Genomic DNA, 20,157 nt, shown 5'->3' with positions numbered 1-20,157 from the left:
CTTGCATCTATCCCGGCGCTTAGTACAGAGCCTGACACGTCGGAATCACTTAAATACCATAAAAGTAAAAAGGCAGCCGAGACAGATCGGCTCCTTTAACGTCCGAACCCCCAAAGAGCGGCAGCCCCCCTAAAATCGTGAGCCTCCGGCAGGATCTGCAGCAGCAGGGGGCTAAAATAAGGATGGCTTTTGTTAGGCCTTTCCTACGTGCCAGGCACTGTTCTAAGCGCTGGAAGCAGAACCCAAATCTCCACCGAGGGAGCGGATTCGAGACCCGGGGTCTCGGAGCCGGGCAGGGGGGCGGGTGGGTAGTTCCCACGGCCCGAGGACCCCGCCGGACACCCGCCCGCCTCGGTGTCCGGGGGCAGCCCCGGGATTGGGGGGGGGGGGGGACGAGCCACACGCCCCATCCAAAGCCCCCGTGGCCTCCACACCCAAGCGCGAGCCAGTCGGAGTTCCACAGCAGCCGCACAACATTCACAACGTTGTGCGACGCGATACACACGGCTCGTCGGGCACGGTGGACAGGGATTTTCCTCTGGACCGTCAGCTCGTCGTGGGCAGGGAATGTGTCTCTTTCTTGTTCTACTGTCCTCTCCCAAGCGCTTACTTAGTACAGTGCTCTGCGTATGGTGAGCGCTCAATAAATACCTTTGAATGCATTAATTTCCCCCTCCATCACCGGCCCCGGGGGCTGTCGGAAACCCGCTCCGCGTGGATTTTTGCAAAACGACTCTTCCCCTCGACCGTATCGTTTTTTCCAGACTCCTTTTTGTCCAGACAGCCCCCTCCCAGCTAGAAGACCCTGATCTCCCCCCGCCCCCCGCTAATTCAGTCTGTCTGGAGATGGAGAACCCACCCCAGCTCCTCTCCTAGAGAGGCTCTTCTTCCTCCTGTCTCTCTGGAATTTATTTATTTCAAGATCCGTCTCCCCGGCTAGATTTTCAACTGGCTGGGAGCGGCGATCGTGTCTACCGCCTCCATTGTAATAATAATAATTGTGGTTCTTGTTAAGTGCTTATTTTGTGAGGCCAGCCCTGTTCTGAGCGTCGGGGTGGATACAAATTATTCAAGTTCCCGCGCGGGCCTCACGGCCTGAGTAGGAGGTAGAATAAGAGGGAGAACGGGGATTGAATCCCTATTTTGCGGATGAGGGAATCGAGGCACAGAAGCCAACCGTCTTGCCCGAGGTCACGCAGCAGACGAGCGGCAGAGCCGGGATTAGAACCCAGGCCCTCTGACTCCCAGGCTTGTGCTGCTTCCTCTAGACCAGATGATTGTCTCTATTTGCAGTATTGTACTTTCTAGGCGCTTAGTACAGTGCTCTCCATACAGTAAGCGCTCAATAAATACGACTGAATGAATGAAGCTCCTCGAGGGCAGAGATCACGTCTACTGACTATAGTCCTTTCCCACGTGCTCAATACAGTGAGCTGACCACGGAGGGCACTCAGTAAATACTCCCAATTGATCACCTCCCATCTTTCCCACCCAGATTGTGACCCTTATTAGGCGCTCACTATAGGCCAAACGCTGTACCGATCGCTTTTGAGAGAGCCACAGAAGCCGGACACAAGTCGGAAACAAACCCACGGCCCGCATCTCTAATATATCTCTAATTTATTGATTTCTATTCATGTCTGTCTCCTCCTCTAGACTGTAAGCTCGTGGTGGGCAGGGAACGTGTCTGCTCTATTGTTCTATCGGACTCCCCCAAGCGCTTAGCACAGCGCTCCGCGCACAGTAATCGCTCAATAATACGATTGACTGACGGACCCTAACCCCAAACACTTCCTGATCCCATCGTAATCATACTAACCGTGGCGTCCGCTAAGAGCTTACGACGGGCCAGGGACTGTACGAGGCGCCGGGGTGGATACACGCAAATGGGGTTGGACGCGGTCCCTGCCCCACGTGGGGCTCACGGTGTCCACCCCCATTTTCCAGATGAGGGGACCGAGGCCCAGGGAAGTGAAGCGACTTGCCCAAGGTCACACCCATCAGCGTGCCTGGCCCCCGATTTTGTCTCTACCCCAGATCTTGGCACGTAGTAAAGCCCTCCCTAAATCCCATTATTATTATAATAATTACGACTGAGTCATCCCCGCTAGAACTGAAGAGTCCCGTTTTATGGGAAAATCGTGGGTTTGGATGCTTCGAAAACATCCTCGGGATTGCCTCCGCTCCATCCACATTCCTACATAATCGTCTGGTTCTTATGCTTTGACCGCCGGCCTTTCCCTGAGATTTTATCGTATTGAACCCGGTTCGTTACCCTAGAGGAGCGGCGTGGCCTGGTGGCTAGGGCCCGGGAGTCAGAAGGTCCTGGGTTCTGATCCCGGCTCCGCCACCGGTCGGCTGCCTGACCTCGGGCAAGTCATTTCGCTTCCCCGGGCCTCGGTTCTCTCATCTGTAAAATGGGGACTAAAACCGCAAGCCCCACGCGGGACAGGGACTGTGTCCAACCCGATTATCTCAGCGCTTAGAACAGTGCCTGGCACATAGTAAGCCCAGGCCTGGGAGCCAGTAGGTCCTGGGTTCTCATTCCGGCTCCGCCACCTGTCTGCCGTGTGACCTCGGGCAAGTCGCTTCGCCTTTCTGCGCCTCAGTTCCCCCGACTGTAAAATGGGGATTGAAACCGTGAGCCTCACACGGGACGGGGACTGTGTCCAGCTCAATCTGCTTGCGTCCCCCCCAGCGCTTAGTACAGCGCCTGGCACCTGGTAAGCGCTTAACCAATACCGTTATTATTGTATTGTTACTACGGAAAAATACCCTTAAAAACAAACAAACGGAGAGCAGTGAATCCTGCCAGGTACAGTTCACTACCGAACGTCACCGGACGCATCGTGTTCTACCCAGACAGACTCACGCTGTGGGAAGAGGGGCCCCGTCCGCTCCCCCCGACCCTCTTCCAAATCGAGACAGGAGGTCGGGTGGAACGGACGGTACCTTTGAGGAAGGAAACTTCCGTCTCCCATCCCTTCCCTGACCCGATTTTGATGGCTTCTGCTGGGGGGGGAAGAGTTCTGACCCAGCCATGGGCCACATTTGGCGATAAGTGGTGATAAAGCATGAGTCCTTTAATTATTAAACGCTCCGGGCGGTGTTTAAGCGCAAGCTGCTCTCTGGGGAGAGTTAATCATTGCTCTGTACTACCCCCCTAAACCGGGTTTTCCCCCCCTCCCCAGACCAGGTGGGGGGTAGGCCTTATTACCTCATCTGTAAAATGGGAATTGAAACTGTGAGCCCCGCGTGGGACAAGGACTGCGCCCAACCGATTTGTGCATATCCACCCCAGCGCTTAGTATGGGCCTGGTATGCAGTAGGCGCTTAATAATAATAATAATAATAATGTTGGTATTTAAGCGCTTACTATGTGCACAGCACTGTTCTAAGCGCTGGGGGAGACACAGGGTCATCGGGTTGTCCCGCGTGAGGCTCACAGTTAATCCCCATTTTACAGGTGAGGGAACTGAGGCCCAGAGAAGTGAAGTGACTTGCCCACAGTCGCACAGCTGACAGGCGGCAGAGCCGGGACTCGAACCCATGACCTCTAACCCAAGCCCGGGCTCTTGCCACTGAGCCACGCTGCTTCTCAAAATAATTATGGCATTTGTTAAGCGCTTACTATGTGCAGAGCACTGTTCTAAGCGCCGGGGTAGACACTGGGTAAGCAGCTATTCCCACATGGGGCTCACATTTTTTAAATCGCCATTTTTACAGATGAGGTAACTGGGGCACAGAGAAGTGAAGTGACTCGCCCAAGGTCACATAGCAGACAAGTGGCGGAGCCGGGATTAGAACCCATGACCTCTGACTCCCAAGCCCGGGCTCTTTCCACTGAGCCACGCCGCTACACAAATTCCACTATTATGAAGATTATCACGGCTTCGATACGTTCGGGCGGGGGGGCCGCGATTCGAAACCAGGTCCTCTGACTCCCAGGCCTGGGCTCTCCCTGTTGGGCCACGCTACTCCTCTGGGGTGGGGGCAGAGGGGTGGCTAGCCTAATAATAATAACAATAATAATAATAATAATAATAATAATAATTGTATTTGCGAAGTGCACCACGTGACAAGCACCTTATTAAGCACTGGGGTAGATACAAGATCACCAGGTCCCCCAACGGGCTCACGGGAAGGAGAAAAGGTCTCGATCCCCACTTTCCAGATGAGCTAACTGAGGTCCAGAGAAGTGACTTGCCCCCAAGGTCACCCAGCAGACAAGTCGTGGAGTCAGGATTAGAACCCAGGTCCTCTGCCTCCCAGCCTCGGGCTCTTTCCGCTTGGCCTAAACCGCTCCCATCTCTGCGGGAGATAAGCCTGGGTGTGTATGGAACTTGCTAGCTCCACCCCAAGTCTAACCCTAATCCCCCCGACTGCCACGGCCGCCCTCCTTCCCTACGTTCTGGTCAATCGACGGAGAGTATTTATGGAGCGCTCACTGTGTGCCGAGCGCTATACAGAAGGGGAGGCGTAGACGCCCCCGGCCTACAGGGAGCCGACAGGGAAGACTGACAAATCAGCGGCCGAGGGCGGTCTCCTCCTAGATCACGGTCATCGGTCAGTCGGTCGCCTTTATCGAGCGCTTCCCGGTCATTCAGTCGTCTTTACGGAGCTCTTACTGTGTGCAGAGCACTCTACTAAGCGCTTCGGTGAGTACAGTAGAACAATACATCGGACCTTCCCTATCCGCAATGAGCTTACAGATAATAATAATAATAATAAAACAGATGATAATAATAATAATAATAAATACCGCGGTGATTATCACACCACCAGAACCGGTTCTGGGGAGATGGTCGGGACAGGCTCGAGCAGTGGGAGATGGGGCGGGACGGCGGGGGTGGCCAGGACCCCTCCCCACTTCAAAACCCATCCGGTCACAGCCCCCTTCCCCGGAGCGTCCTCCGTGGCGTAGTGGCAAGTGGCCGGGAGTCAGAGGACGCGGGTTCTAATCCCGCCACTTGTCTGCTGGGTGACCTTGGGCAAGCCGCTTAACCTCTCGGTGCCTCGGTGACCTCGGCTGTCAAATGGGGACGAAGACCGGGAGCCCACGTGGTTACCCTGGTGCCCCAGCGCCGAGAACGGTGTTCGGCACGTTCGATCTCCGGGCTCATCGGGTTGGAAACGGTCCCACGGTCTTCATCCAAGTTTTACAAATGAGATTCCTTCATTCGGTGGTATTTATTGAGCGCTTACTATGTGCAGAGCACTGGACTAGGCGCTTGGAATGGACGATTCGGCAACAGAGAGAGACCGTCCCTGCCCATTGGCGGGCTCACAGTCTAATCGGGGGAGACGGACGGACAGAAACGAGACAACTTAATCGCGATTTAAAAAAAAAAAATAAATATATGGAACGCTTCACGAGATAACGGGTTTCGAAACCAGCTCCTCTGACTCCTAGGCCTGGGCTCTTCCTATTAGGCCACTCTGCTCCTTTGGCAGAGGGGTGTCTAGCCCAATAATAATAATTAATAATCACGATCACTGTTATCGGTTCAGCCTTTTCTACGTGCCAAGCAACGTAGTAAGCACTGGGGCAGATAGGAGATCATCAGGTCCCACACGGGGCTCACAGGAGGGAGAACGGGGATCGATTCCCACTTTTCCAGATGAGGTCACTGAGGCCCAGAGCAGTGAAGTGACTCGCCCGAGGTCACACAGCAGACAAGAGGCAGAGCCGGAATCAGAACCCATGTCCTTCCGACTCCCAGGCCGGGGCTCTAATAATCATAACAATGTTGGTATTTGTTAAGCGCCTACTCTGTGCAGAGCACTGTTCTAAGCGCTGGGGGAGATACAGGGTCATCAGGTTGTCCCACGTGAGGCTCACAGTCTTCATCCCCATTTGACAGATGAAGGAATCGAGGCCCAGAGAAGTGAAGTGACTCGCCCACAGTCACCCAGCTGACAAGCGGCAGAGTCGGCATTCGAACCCATGACCCGTGACTCCCAAGCCCGGGCTCTTTCCATCGAACCACGCTGCTCCTACCCGTTAGGCCGCGCTTCTCCTGACCTGGTTACGTCTGAGCCCCCCCGTTTAGACCGCGAGCCCGTCATCGGGCAGGGGCGGTCTCTCTCTGTTGCCCAATCCTCCATTCCAAGCGCTTAGTCCAGTGCTCTGCACATAGTGAGCGCTCAATAAATACTACTGAATGAAGGAATGTTTTCCCCAGGGCTCAGCGCGACATTACCGCTCTATCGTCAGAAGCAGCTTGGCTCCATGGCCTGGGAGTCGACGGGCCACGGGTTCTAATCCCGGCTCCGCCACTCGTCTGCTGTGCGACCTTGGGCAAGTCACTTCACGCCTCTGGGCCTCGGTGACCTCATCTGGAAAAAAAACGGGGATTAAGGGTGTGAGCTCCACGCGGGACAGGGACCGTGTCCAACCTGATTAACTTGTATCTACCCCAGCTCTGAGAACGGCGCTTGGCGCACAGTAAGCGCTCAACAAGTACCATAAGGATAATTATTATTATTATTAGCATCTTTGGCATTTCGACAGGGAGACGGACAAAAGGGAAGGCCAACCGCCAGCTGGGCAATGAGGGCAGGCTGCCTACCTCGGCCACAGCTGTCACCCCCTCTGCCCGGGGGCCGGGGGGTGGGGGAACAGCGGGGTGACATCTGTCCGGTCGCACAGCTGAACGGAGATGGCTGCCCCCCACCCCCGCTCCCAGAGCACGGGCCACCCCCCAGTCTGAGCACTCCCGTTCCTTCGGTCAGCCCGTCCTATTTACTGAGCGCTTATGGGACGCGGAGCACTCTACTTGGCCCTTGGAAGAGGACCGCATGCGCGGCTCAGTGGAAAAGAGCCTGGGCTTCGGAGTCAGAGGTCGTGAGTTCGCCTCCCGGCTCTGCCATTTGTCAGCTGGGTGGCTGGGGGCGGGTCACTTCACTTCTCAGGGCCTCAGTTCCCTCATCTGTAAAATGGGGATTAACTGGGAGCCTCCCGTGGGACAACCTGATGACCCTGGATCTCCGCCAGCGCTTAGAACAGTGCTCTGCACATAGTAAGCGCTTAACAAATACCAACATCATTATTATTATTATTATTGAGCGCTTATTGTCTGCGGAGCACCGAACTGAGCGCTTGGAACAGGACGACGGATTCATTCGCATTTACTGAGCGCTTACCGTGTGCTGGGCACTGTCCGCTACGTGCTTAGGAGAGTACGACAGAACAATAAAAACACACACCTTCCCTGTCCACGACGAGCTTACCATCTAGACTCTATTCATTCAATTATTTGACACTGTCTCCCCCTATTATTAATAATAATGACGATGGTATTTGTTAAGCGCTTACTACGTGCCAAACGCTGTTCTAGGCCCTGGGGTGAATACGAGGAAAGCAGGTGGTCCCACGGGGGACTCCCAGTCTTAATCCCCATTTCACAGATGAGGGAACTGAGACACGGAGAAGTTAACCGACTCGCCCAAAGTCACGCAGCTGACGAGCGGCAGGGCCGGGATCCGAACCCGTGACCTCGGCCTCCCAAGCCTAGGCTCTTTCCACTGAGCCGCGCTGCTTCCCCCGGGTGACTTGCCCAAGGCCGTAGGGCGGGACTAGAACCCAGCTCTGGCGAATACCAGTCCCGTGCTCTCTCCACTGGGCCGCGTTATTCGGTACTTCTGAAGCAGCCAGTGGAGGGTTACTGCTGTTACCCGGATCCCACGCCGATCCGGATCGATACACAGATGCCTTTTAGGAGAGGAACCGAGAAGCCCCCCTCCCGCTCAGTGCTATTTATTGAGCGCTTATGGTGTACAGAGCACCGTACTAGGTACCGGGGAGAGTACAGGATTCCTCTCACGCCAACCTTCTCGCACCGCGCCTCCATCTCACCTCTCTCGCCACCGCCGGCTCGTCCCCGTCCCGCCTCCCTCCTCGCATCTGTCAGACGATGAGTCTCGCCCCTTTCGAAGCCACCTCCTCCAGGAAGCCTTCCCCGACCAAGCCCGGCCTCTCCTCTTCTCCGTCACCCTGACCTCCTCCCTTTCCTCATCCCCGCGCCGCTCAGGTCCCGACCTCTCATTTACTGATTTCGATTCGTTTCCGTCTCTCCCTCCACACTGGAACTTCACCGCGGTCAGGGAATGTAATCTATCGTCCTCTCCTCAGCGCTCAGTACAGTGCTCCGACTGGCCGGGGCGCTTACGGTCCAGGGAGGTTTCCAACCCTAGAAGAGGAGGTGGTCAGAACGGAGGGGGGGGTGGGAGAAGCAGGGACAAGGGGGCATCTTGCGGTCATCCTGTCCACGCCCCTGCTTCCGGGCCGGATTCTGCCTCCTTGGCAGAGAGGCCGTCCGGCTCCTTGCTGGGAGCTAATCTCCACTCCGATGAGCTTGGATCTACCCCGGCGCTTAGACCAGTGCTTGGCGCAAAGTAAAGCACTTAAAGAAGAAAGAAAAAAAAAAAGAGTCCATCCCACCTTTCCCGGACCAGACCCCCGTCTTGGGCTCCGGTCTCGGACCAGCCCACGATCCAGCTCAGAGTGACGTATGGCCTTATCTGGATCCCTGTTTATCAAATGTACGTATTTACTGAGCGCTTACTGCGTGCAAAGTACTGAGCGTTCGGGGGAGGGCAAGAGAACAATGAGAGAGACACCTTCCCTGCCCGCGCCGAGCTCACGGGTTAGAAGGTATTTCCTCTCCCCTGCCCGCCTCCAGAAAGGGAAACCGGAGGCCCAGAGATGCGCGGCGGCTTGCCCCGCGTCACACAGCAAGTCAGAGGAGAAGCAAGAACCGGAGCGGGCGTGACTCCCGGACGACCGCTGTGGCCACCGACCACGGTGGACAAGCCACCGTCTGAGTCACAATCATACTCAACCACGGCATTTGTCGAACGCTTACTCTGTGCCAGGCACCGCGCTGAACGCCGGGGTGGACACAAGCGAACCGAGTCGAACACGGTCCACGTCCCACAGAGGGCTCTCGGCCTTAACCCCCATTTTACAGCTGAGGTAACTGAGGCCCGGGGAGGTGAAGGGACTTGCCCAGGATGACCCGGCGGACAGGTGGCAGAGCCGGGATTAGAACCCAGATCCGGGCTCCGCCCACTAGGCCTCGTTGCTTTGTTTTCTCAGGGCCGAGAACCGCACCCGCCTTCAACGTGTTTACGATCCAGTGGGGTAAAGGCCGGGGGGGACGGGGGGACAGACACCTGTTATTTATTGTACGGCATAAAGATAGGGGCAGAACTGGCAGCTGGAGAGATTAGCAATCCGGGCCCGGAAGGCCTTCGCGAGGAGATTAATAATCGTGATATCTCTTCGGCGCTTACTGGACGTCAAGCACCGCACTAAGCTGGGGAAGATACGAGTCAGGTCCCACGGGGGGCTCGCAGTCCGAACGGGAGGGAGGAGAAGAGGCATCAAACGCCCCTCTACTTGTTTTGTCTTGGTGTCCGTCTCCCCCCGTCTAGACCGTGAGCCCGTTGTCGGGTAGGGATGGTCCCTATCTGTCGCCCAATTCGACTTTCCAAGCGCTTAGTCCGGAGCTCCGCACCTAGTAAGCGCTCAATAAATACGACCGCACGAAGGAACCGAAGCTCCATTTTGCGGCGGAGGAGACCGAGGCACAGAGAAGTGAAGCGTCCCACCCGAGGACCCGGAGGGGATGAGTGACCGAGCTGGGACGATTGGAAGCCGGGACCTCCGCCCCGCCCCCAGACCCGAGTTCTTTCCACTAGGCCACACCGCTCCGCAGGAGTGAAATTTATCAACACCCCGAGGGAGATAAAAAGATCGTCAGGGTGGACGCAGTCCCTGTCCCACCCGGGGCTGAAAGTCTAAGGGAGAGGGAGAAGGGGTGCTGAATCGCCACTTTACAGAGGAGGAAACTGAGGCCCAGAGAAGCGAAGTGACTCGCCCGAGGTCACACAGCGGGCAAGGGAGGCTTTGAAGACGGGGGAGAGCAGTGGTCCGCCGGACGGGAAGGGGGAAGGAATTCCAAAACTGCTCAGCAGAAAAGAAAAGAAGGAGTTAGTGAGCCGCGGTGTGATGTTTGCTGTTGAGTGTTGGGGGGGTATTCATTCATTCATTCATTCATTCATTCAGTCAGTCAGTCAGTCAGTTGTACTTATCGAGCGCTTACTGTGTGCAGAGCACTAAGGGGGTAGATGAAAGACGTTGGGATCAGACCGGGCCCTTCCCGTTTAACAGGGAGGGAGAGCAGTGGGGGTCCTTATTCTCCCCTTTTAAGGCCCAGCCAAGTTAGGTGACCGGCCCCGGGTCACGCAGCAGAGCCGCCCACACCCCAGACCCTTCGGGCCCGCGCTGGCTCGTCCAGACAGCCGGGCGACACCCTGAGTCCCGCCGCCTTGTTTCCTTTAATAAGAACGATCATAACAGTGGTATTTGTTAAGCGCTCACTGGGTGCCAGGCACCGTATTAAACGCCGGGGTAGACGTCATCAGGTTGGACACAGTCCCCGTCCCACGTGGGGCTCACAGTCTCCATCCCCAATTTAGAGACGAGGTAAGGGGGCCCAGAGAAGTGTCGCCCGGCGGACGAGGGGCGGAGCCGGGATTAGAACCCGGGACAGGCCCGGGCTCCATCCACGACGCCATGCCGCATCTCTAAACCGCCCAAGGGGTCCGCCCCTTCTCGCCCCCCCGACGTTCCCCCAGGTCTGCCCGCCTTCTACTCCGCGAATCTTCCCAAGGTCTGAGCGTTTAACATCCCGACACGCAAACCCGGGTGGTGGGATCGACCGAGAGGGGAGGGGAAGGGGTCTCTTCCGCCTGGCCCGGCCCAGCTGGGGGGCATCGGGCAGGACGGCCGGCTTTCTGGGGGTCCCGGGGGGAAGACAGCTCGGGGGGTGCTCGAACACCACCGACGGACAAGGAGGAAACAGCGAGCACCCAGAGAGACGACCTGCTCCGAGGAAGCTTAGGCGGGAGAGGGGAGAAAAGGGGAAAGGGAGAGGAGGAGGAGGACGAGGAGAGGTGGGGGAAAGTGAGGTCAGGGGTCGTGATTTGTGCCCTTCTGCAAGGTTGCATTAGAGGGGAAAAAAGGGGAAAGGGAGAGGAGGAGGACGAGGAGAGGTGGGGGGAAAATGAGGTCGGGGTCATCATTTTCGCCCTTCTGCCAGGATGCATTAGAGGGGAGAGGCGTCTTACTCGGGAGCAAAGAGACCGACAGAGACGGGCGCTCTCCAGGCTTGCGGCCTGGTGATTTGGGGCCGAAATCCAAGCCGGCCCATTTGACCCAGTGAGTCTCTCTCTCTCTCTCTCTTTTTTTGTTGGACGGTATTCGTTAAGCACTTGGTACGTACCAGCCACTCTATTAAGCGCTGGGGGAGATAGAAGCTATTCAGGTTGGAAGCAGCCCACGTCCGGCGTCCACCGTCTCAATCCCCGTTTTCCAGATGAGATAGCGGAGGCCCGGAGAAGTCAAGCGACGTGCCCACGGTCCCACGGTAGACGACCGGGATTAGAACCCACGACCTCCGACTCCCAGGCCCGGACTCTACCCACTAGGCTCCTCGATATAATAACGTTGGTATTTGTTAAGCGCTTACCATGTGCCGAGAGCTGTTCTAAGCGCTGGGGGAGGTACGGGGTCATCAGGTGGTCCCACGTGAGGCTCCCGGTTAATCCCCATTTGACAGATGAGGGAACTGAGGCCCAGAGGAGTGAAGCGACTCGCCCACAGTCGCCCGGCTGACAAGCGGCCGAGCCGGGAGTCGAACCCATGACCTCCGATATCATGACCGTGATATCAGAGCCTTAAGACTAGACTTGGTGGCCAAAGCGTCTAAGAACCAACCCTTCCCCGGCTCCACGGCCACCAAAGCCCACGCTTCTCCGTCCGCTGCGTGGCCCTGGGCAAGCCACTTGACTCCTCCGGGCCTCGGGGACCTCTCCCGTCCAGGGGGATCGAGACGGTGAGCCCCGCGTGGGACAGGGCCTGCGTCCAACCCCATCTGTCGTGCTCAGTGGAGTCCCCGACGCCTAGGAAGCGCTTAACCGATATCATTATTACTATTATTCTTGCAGGGAAGGATTGTTATTATCCTCGCACCCTCTGAGACGCCCCCCTCGCCAAACACACGCGCAGACCGGTCCGCCAAAGGGGTTTCCACGCCCTCCAACAGCCCTCCCCTCCGACTTCCGAGCCCACCGAGGCCAAGTCGGCTAACCCCGTAATAACCAACGCCACGTGGCTCGGCGGAAAGAGCCCGGGCTTGGGAGTCAGAGGTCGTGGGGGCGAATCCCGGCTCCGCCGCCCGTCAGCCGACCGTGGGCGCGTCGCCTCGCCTCTCTGGGCCTCAGTGACCTCGTCTGCAAAATGGGGATTAACCGTGAGCCTCACGTGGGCCGACCTGATTCCCCCGTATCCCCCCCCCCAGCGCTCAGAACAGTGCTCGGCACATAGCAAGCGCCGAACAGACAGCCACATCATTAAGTCCCCGAGATTCCGTTCCGTCGCTTGTAACCCGGAGGCAAGCGAAAAGGGAACGGATCCTCCCCGGGAGAAGAGGAGAAGAAAGGGAAAGGAGGCGGTTGGGGGGGGGGGGGGAGGGAAAAAAGAGAGAAGGGAGAAAGAAAAACACAAAAGGAAATTTTCCCAGGAAAATGTTATTTTCTTTGAGAACAGGATACACCTGCAGCGGGCCCGGCGCCCCTCATTCCTGGGAAAACTCGTCCCTCTGCTGGCCGGAGCGGGAACTGCGCCTGCGCGCACCGCTAGGTAACAGGTGATGGAGAGGAGGAGAAAAGGAGGCAAAAAAAGGGGAAAAAGAAGGGAAAGACAGGAGGAGAGAGGCGACGGGGGCTAACCGTGGCTCCCCCGAAACCACACGCGGTGGGGACCAGGCGGGGGTGGCCTGATCGGGAGGGAAAAACGTACAGAAGTCATCTACTCCAAGAGAGGGGTGGAGGGAATCCAGGACAATCTGGAAGAAGCCACAGACAAAACCGCTGCTCCCTTCTTTTTTTTTTTTTTTTCTTTCCAAGCTCTTAAATAAATTCATCTGGAAGCAACTGTAAACAGGCAGCGGGGAAACTGGGACTCCCGGTGTCGCCCTGCCCAGCCCGGAGGGAGGTTTGGGAAAGCCCCTCCTTCTTTTTCCTCCCTCCCCACCCCCCAAATTCCCTCTCCTTAGAGCTCCGGGCTCCGCGGGGCCTAGTTCCAGCTCTTGTTTTTGTGTTTTTCTGGTCCTTTTTCAACCGGCGCAGAAGGTCTGAAGTGTTTCCACCCACCGAGACCCCTCGTGCACGAGGCGTGAACCCAAGGAAGGGTGGGGGTGGAAAAGGGGGGGGGGCGGGGGACGGGAAGGGGGGCAGGCTGGACACAGCCTCTCCGGCGCTCAGCGTGCGCGCCCGAGGGGCGGACGCTCTTGGCTCTCAACTGGGTAATATCGACCATCAATCTGACAGACACTTTCCCCGGAGGTTAAAAAGAAAAAAGAAAACGCAAGAAAAATAAATCTCAGGGTTCCCCCCCCCCCCCCTCTCTTTAGGGCACGGTACAAAGAACATCTGGATTCGGTAAGGCTTTTTCAAGAAGTTGAGGAGGGGTGGGGGGGGGGAAGAAGGGGAAAAAAAAAAAAAAAGAAGAGGGGAGGGACAGAAGAGAGCCGGCTGCTCGGAAAAAGTCAAACAGAAAAGAGTTCCCGTCCGCTGGGGTTTCTCTGGGCGTGGAGCAAAAGCACCACACACACACACACTCTCCAAAATCTGGCCTCCAGGGCGCTCAGTACACTGCTCCGGCCCGGAGGACGGTGCCAGGCCCAGAGTGAGCGCTCGACAGAGGCCTTGACGGTTAGGTGTCCCAGGCCGGACCCTCCCCTCTCTCCACGGCCCCCCCGAAAGTGTCCAAGGGCCATCGTTATCGGTCGTATTTATCAGGCGCCTACTGCGTGCAAAGCGCTGCGCTGAGCGTTTGGCAGAGGGCAACACCCGACGCCTCCCCGGCCCCCCGGCGGGCGCACAGTCTAGACTTTTATTAGTAGGACTCCAAGGCTGGAGGCCGTAAGAGACGCCCCTCGGGACCCCCCCCCCCTCCATCTAGAAGGGTCAGCCTGAGCGTTTAGTACAGCGCTCCGCACGCAGTAAGCGCTCCGTACGATTGTGTCCCGTCCCCCCGAAAGTGTCAACCGACGCCTAAGCGCTCAGTACAGTGTTCCGCGCTCTGTAAGCGCTCAGGACGATTGACTAAGGTTCCCACCCCCGCCCAGAAGCGTTAACCCATGCCTAAGCGCTCAGTGCAGGGTACCGCACGCTGTAAACGCTCAGTACGATCGAACGAGTCCCCACCCCAAAGCGTCAGGCCGTGTCTAAGCGCTCAGTACAGCGTTCCGCACGCAGTAAGCGCTCAGTACGATTGAATAAGGTTTCCACCCCTCCCCCCAAAGTGTCCAAGGCGGTGGGGGTCGTTTGAGGGGACAAGGGGGGGGGTCCCAGTTTTGACAGGTCGGAGGGGGGTGTCGGGGGGGTCACCCGGACGCGGGGGGAGGGGTGGGGGCGTCTCCCCCAGCCCCGCCCCCCCCCCGGTTCCCCCCGGCTCCAGCCCCCGCCCCCCGGATTGGGTTGCAAAGTCCGCGGGCGGAGAAGGCGCAGCTTGGAAAAGGCTCGGGGGGGCGGGGGGGGGGGGAGGCGGGGACGGGGGACACCGCGGGGGACACGCGACACACGACACCCCCGGGACCCCCCCCCCGGGACCCCCCGGGCCGCAGGAAGGACGGGGGGCGGAGAAGATGGGGGGCAAAGGGGAGAAGAAGAGGAGAAGAAGCGGGGGAGAGTATGAGAAGACGAAGAGGGGGAAAAGGAAGGGGGAAGAGAAGAAGGGGGGAAGAGAGGAAGAGGGGGAAAAGGGGGGGGGGGGAAGAAGAAGGGGGAAAGGAGAAGGGGGGAAAGGAGAAGGGGGGGAAGGAGAAGGGGGGAAAGAGAAGAAGAAGGGGGGAAAGAGAAGAAGAAAAGAAGGGGGGAAAGAGAAGAAGAAAAGAAGGGGGGAAAGAGAAGAAGAAAAGAAGGAGGGAAAGAGAAGAAGGGGAGAAGGAGAAGAAGAAGGGGGGAAAAGAGAAGAAGAAGGGGAGAAGGAGAAGCAGAAGGGGAAAAGGAGAAGAAGAAGAGGAGAAGGAGAAGAAGAAGGGGAGAAGGAGAAGAAAGGGAAAAAGAGAAGAAAGGGAAAAAGAGAAGGGAAAAAGAGAAGAAAGGGAAAAAGAGAAGAGAAAAAGAGAAGAAAGGGAAAAAGAGAAGAAAGGGGGAAAGGAGAAGGGGGGAAAGAGAAGAAGAAGGGGGGAAAGAGAAGAAGAAGGGGGGAAGAAGAAGAAGGGGGGAAGAAGAAGAAGAAGGGGGGAAGGAGAAAAAGGGGGGAAGGAGAAGGGGGGAGAAAGGGGAAAAGAGGAGGAGAAGAAAAAGGGGGTAAAAGAAGGGGGTAAAAGAAGGGGGTAAGGAGGGGGCGCTGGGGGAGGAGGGCGGGCGGGCGGGCGGGCGGGCGGTCCGGGGGTATCGGGGGTCTGTCGGGGTGTGTGTGTGTGTGCGTGTGTGCGTGTGTGTGTGCGCGCGCGCGTGTGCGCGCTCCGGCGTCCCGGGCGTCGCGGGCCGAGAGAGACGTACCCGAAGTAGGCGGCGTTGGGGGAGAGGGCGGCGAGCAGCAGGAGCAGGGCGAGCGCGAAGGAGGCGCGGAGCGTCCCGCGCGGGGCCGCGGGCGGCGCGGGGGGCTGCGGCGGGGCGGCGGACATGCTGGCGCCGCGCGGAGGCAGAACATCGCGCTGCCCGGGGCGCCGCGGGGACCCCGCACGCGCCGCCCGGCCTTCTTATAGCGCCCCGCGACGCCCACCCCGCCGCCCGCCGCGCCCGCCGACCCCGCCGGGAGGAGCCACGGCCCGGGGGCGGGGACCGCACGCCGGGGACGCGCCCCCCCCCGCCCCGCCCCGCTCCTCCAATCGCCGCGCCCGGAGGGGGCGGGGCCCGGACGACGTCACCGGGAGGGGCGGGGCTTCGGAGGGGGCCCCGCCCCCGAGCGAAGGGAGCCGCGAGCGACGTCACGGGGAGGGGCGGGGCTTCGGAGGGGACCCCGCCCCCGAGCGAAGGGCGGTGCGGGTGACGTCACGGGGAGGGCGGGGCGTCGGAGGGGGGCCCGCCCCCGAACGAAGGGAGCCGCGGGCGACGTCACGGGGAGGGGCGGGGCTTCGGAGGGGGCCCCGCCCCCCAGCGAAGGGAACCGAGAGCGACGTCAGGGGGAAGGGGCGTGGCTTCGACTGGACCCCCCCCGCCCCTCGAGCGAAGGGACACGCGGATGACGTCACGGGGAAGGGGCGTGGCCAGGGAGGGGGACCTCCAGCGGGAGAGGGCGGGGCTTGGAGAGGTGCGAATGACGTCATGGGGAGGGGCCTGGGGCCCGGAGTGGGAGGGCGGGGCTCGCCTTCGGGGGAGGGGCTCCGGTGACGTCACGGGATAAGGGGCGTGGCTCGGCGTCGGGCCCCGCCCCTGCTGGGGAGGGCGAGGCGGTGACGTCACGGGAAGGGGGCGGGGCGCCGAGACCCACCCATCTGTAAGGGGCGTGGCCCGAGCCGTGACGTAAGAAGGGGCGTGTCCCGGGTGGGGGAGGGGGGAATCTCCCTCCCCTTCCCTCCTCCTCGTTGGACGCCCGGGAGGGACCGAGGGGATTCCCCGAATTTGCATACCAAGCCCCCCCCCTGCAAATTAGCATGCCTCCTCCGCCTCCCGCGCATGAAGCATTCATTCATGCATGCATGCATGCATGCACGCTTGCATTCATTCATTCATGCATGCATTCGTTCGTTCGTTCGTTCGTTCATTCGTTCGTATTTATAATAATAATGATGGTATTTGTTCAGCGCTTACTCTGTTCAAAGCACTGTTCTAAGCGCTGGGGGAGATACAAGGTCATTCATTCATTCATTCATTCATTCATTCATTCATTCATTCATTCATTCAATAATCGTTATTGAGCGCTTACTATGTGCAGAGCACTGTCCTAAGCGCTTGGCATGGACAATTAGGCAACAGTTAAAGACAGGCCCTGCCCAACAACGGGGCTCACAGTCAATCGCATTTAATAGTGATAATGATGATGGTATTTAATAATAATGTTGGTATTTGTTAAGCGCTTACCATGGGCCGAGCACTGTTCTAAGCGCTGGGGGAGAGACAAGGTCATCAGGTTGTTTCCCCCCCCCCCCCGTAGGGCTCACCCGGTCTTCGTTCCCATTTTCCAGATGAGGGAACTGAGGCACAGAGAAGTCAAGTGGCTTTCCCAAGTCACCTGGGAGACGAGTGACGGAGCCGGGATTCGAACCCACGACCTCTGACTCCCAAGCCCGGCCTCTGTCCTCTAAGCCACGCTGCTTCTTGAGAACTTACTGTGTGCAGAACGTACTGAGCGCTTGACAGTAATAATCGTGGTATGTGTTAAGCGCTTACTAGGTGACAGGCACTGGACTAAGCGCCGCTGGATACAAGGAAATCGGGTCGGACACGGTCCCTGTCCCGCGTGGGGCTCCCGGTCTTCATCCCCATTTCACAGATGAGGGAACCGAGGCCCAGAGAAGTGAAGTGACTGGCCCCAGGTCACACAGCAGACAAGTGGGAGCCGGGATTAGAACCCAGGTCCTTCTGACTCCCCAGCCCCGGGCTCTAACCACTACGCCAGGAGAAGCAGTGTGGCCCAATGGAAAGAGGACGGGCCTGGGAGTCAGAAGGACCTGGGTTCTAATTCCGGATAATAATACTAAGGGAAGTGACTTGCCCAAGGTCACACAGGAGACAAGTGGCGGAGCCGGGACTGGAACCCAGCTCCTTCTGACTCCCGGGCCCCGGGTTCCATCCGTTTAGGCCTCTATTTGGGCGAGTCATCGACTTGTCCGGGCCTCAGTTTCTTCACCTGTAAAACGGGGATTAGGACTGCGAGCCCCATGTGGGACGGGGACTGGGCCCACCCTGAATGATAATAATGATAATTTACATTTAGCGGAGCCGGCATGAGGACCTAGGTCCTCTGACTCCCGGAGAAGCAGCGAGGCTCAGTGGCAAGAGCCCGGGCTCGGGAGTCCGAGGTCATGGGTTCGAATCCCGGCTCCGCCGCTTGCCAGCTGGGTGACTTTGGGCGAGTCACTTCACTTCTCTGTGCCTCAGTGAGCTCATCCGTCAAATGGGGATGAAGACCGTGAGCCCCACGCGGGATGACCTGAGGACCTCGTATCCCCCTCCAGTGCTTAGAACAGTGCTCGGCACATAGTAAGCGCTTAACCAGTACCACAAGAGTATCTACAATCCGAAGGGGATATTTCTTCCTATTCTATTACCTCCTCCCATCTATAATTTGCCCAGGGGTCTGCCTCCCCGGCTTGAAGGCGGGGATCGTGGCTGCCAGCTCCTTCGCACACTGTTCGTTTAGCACACCGCCCCGCTCCCAGGAGACTACAGGTCGCTCGGCCGATCGTATTTATTGAGCGCTTCCTGTCCTTAGCGATAACGCTGTCGTCCTAACTGTACCGTCGCTGACGTAGCGCTAGAGAAGCAGCCTGGCTCAGTGGAAAGAGCCCGGGCTTGGGAGTCAGAGGCCGTGGGTTCGAATCCTTGGCAGCTGGGTGACCGTGGGCAAGTCACTTCACTTCCCCGGGCCTCGGTTACCTCATCTGCAAAAACTGTGAGCCTCACGTGGGACGACCTGATGACCCCGTATCTCCCCCAGCGCTCCCAACAGTGCTCGGCACACAGTAAGCGCTTAACCAGTACCAACATTATTATAAATGCAGGATCTCGATGGATGCCCGCAGGGCTATCGACAGCCCCCGGCCCGATGTCCGGGCTGAGAGACGATCGATGGACTGTCTCTATCTGTTGCCGACTTGTTCATCCCAAGCGCTTAGTACAGTGCTCTGCACATAGTAAGCGCTCAATAAATACTATTGAATGAATGAATGAATGGCTTCCAGGTGCATCCCGGCGAGGGACCTGGGCACGGGAGGGGCAAAGTGGGTTAGGATTCTGCCTCCGTCCCCCCCCCCCCGCCAGGCCCCCTTTTCCTCCAAACTGCCCGTCTGCGGGGGGTTTAAACTCCCTCCTCACGCCAACCGCAACCCCCGGACCTCGGCCTCACACCCAACTGTCGTTTCCAACGGCCTGCTCTCCTCGGGTTTTTCCGGCGGCCCGTCCCCACCCACCGCGCCCCTGCATTCCTCCTCCTCCTCCTCCCGTCCCCGCCGGGCCGGACAACTCACCATTCCTTATCCCGGGCCCCCACCCACGGGCCCGGGAGGAAACGGACCCTGGACGAGGGTGGGCCTTTGCTTCTGTCCACCCCGGCGCTGACAACGGTGCCCGCCACACAGGAAGCGCTTAACAAATCCCACGATCATTAGTATTATTATTACAGCCGGCCACCGGCCCTGGCCTTATCGTCGCAAGGAGAGCGGGGAGGCGGCTGGACCTTATTTTCATCCAGGGAGATAGCGATAATCGTGGCGATCAATCCGTCCGTCCATCAATCCGTGGTATTTACGGAGAGCTTGGGAGGTCGTGGACGGTGCGGTCGATTACGCTATCGAATCCTCTTTCCCAAAACCCGGTCTCCCTCCTACTTAGACTGCGAGCCCAGTGTGGGTCCGGGACTGACCCGATTAAGTTGTATCTTCCCCCCACCGGGGCTGAGAACAGTGTTTAGCACATGGTAATAGTAAAAACTGTGGTATTTAGTAAGCGGGCCCCGTGCTAAGCTCACGAGTAAATGGGGTTGGACGCAGCTCCACATGGGGCTGCCAGTTGCAATCCCCATTTTACAGATGAGGGAACTGAGGCTCAGAGGAGTGACGTGTCTCGCCCAAGGTCACAGAGCAGACAAGTGGCAGAGTGGGATTAGAACCCAGCACCTTCTGACTCCCAGGCCCGAGCTCCACCCACTAACCTGTGCTGCTCTTAACAAGTAGAAGAGTGCTTGGCACATAGTAAGCGCTTAGCAAATACCATAATTATTATTATTAAGTATTATTAAGGATCATTATTATTACGATCATCGAATCCTCTAGAACATAAACTCTCTGAAGGCAGGGATCCCGTCTACCAACTCTGTTGTAATGTGCTCTCTGGAGTGCTTAGTAAAGCGTCCTGCCCCTTTTAAGCCCCCGATAAGTCTGATGGATTGACGATTGATTGACTAGAGAAGCAGCGCGG

General features: G+C 58.1%; 1 protein-coding gene across 1 annotated transcript in view; it reads right to left on the bottom strand.

Annotated features, from left to right (window-relative positions):
- Window positions 1-15,785, bottom strand: part of WNT9A (Wnt family member 9A) — a 43,736-nt gene extending 27,951 nt beyond the window's left edge. The window contains exon 1 of the mRNA XM_029078434.1: window positions 15,580-15,785. Coding sequence (XP_028934267.1) covers window positions 15,580-15,704 — 125 coding nt within the window. The 5' untranslated portion in view covers window positions 15,705-15,785. The remainder of the gene's footprint in view (window positions 1-15,579) is intronic.
- Between the last annotated feature and the right edge of the window lie 4,372 nt (window positions 15,786-20,157).

This window comes from Ornithorhynchus anatinus, chromosome 13, assembly GCF_004115215.2.
Source record: "Ornithorhynchus anatinus isolate Pmale09 chromosome 13, mOrnAna1.pri.v4, whole genome shotgun sequence".
Taxonomy (NCBI): Eukaryota; Metazoa; Chordata; class Mammalia; order Monotremata; family Ornithorhynchidae; genus Ornithorhynchus; species Ornithorhynchus anatinus.
The sequence above is the reverse complement of the archived record's forward strand: the minus strand, read 5'-3'. Positions and strand labels throughout refer to the sequence as shown.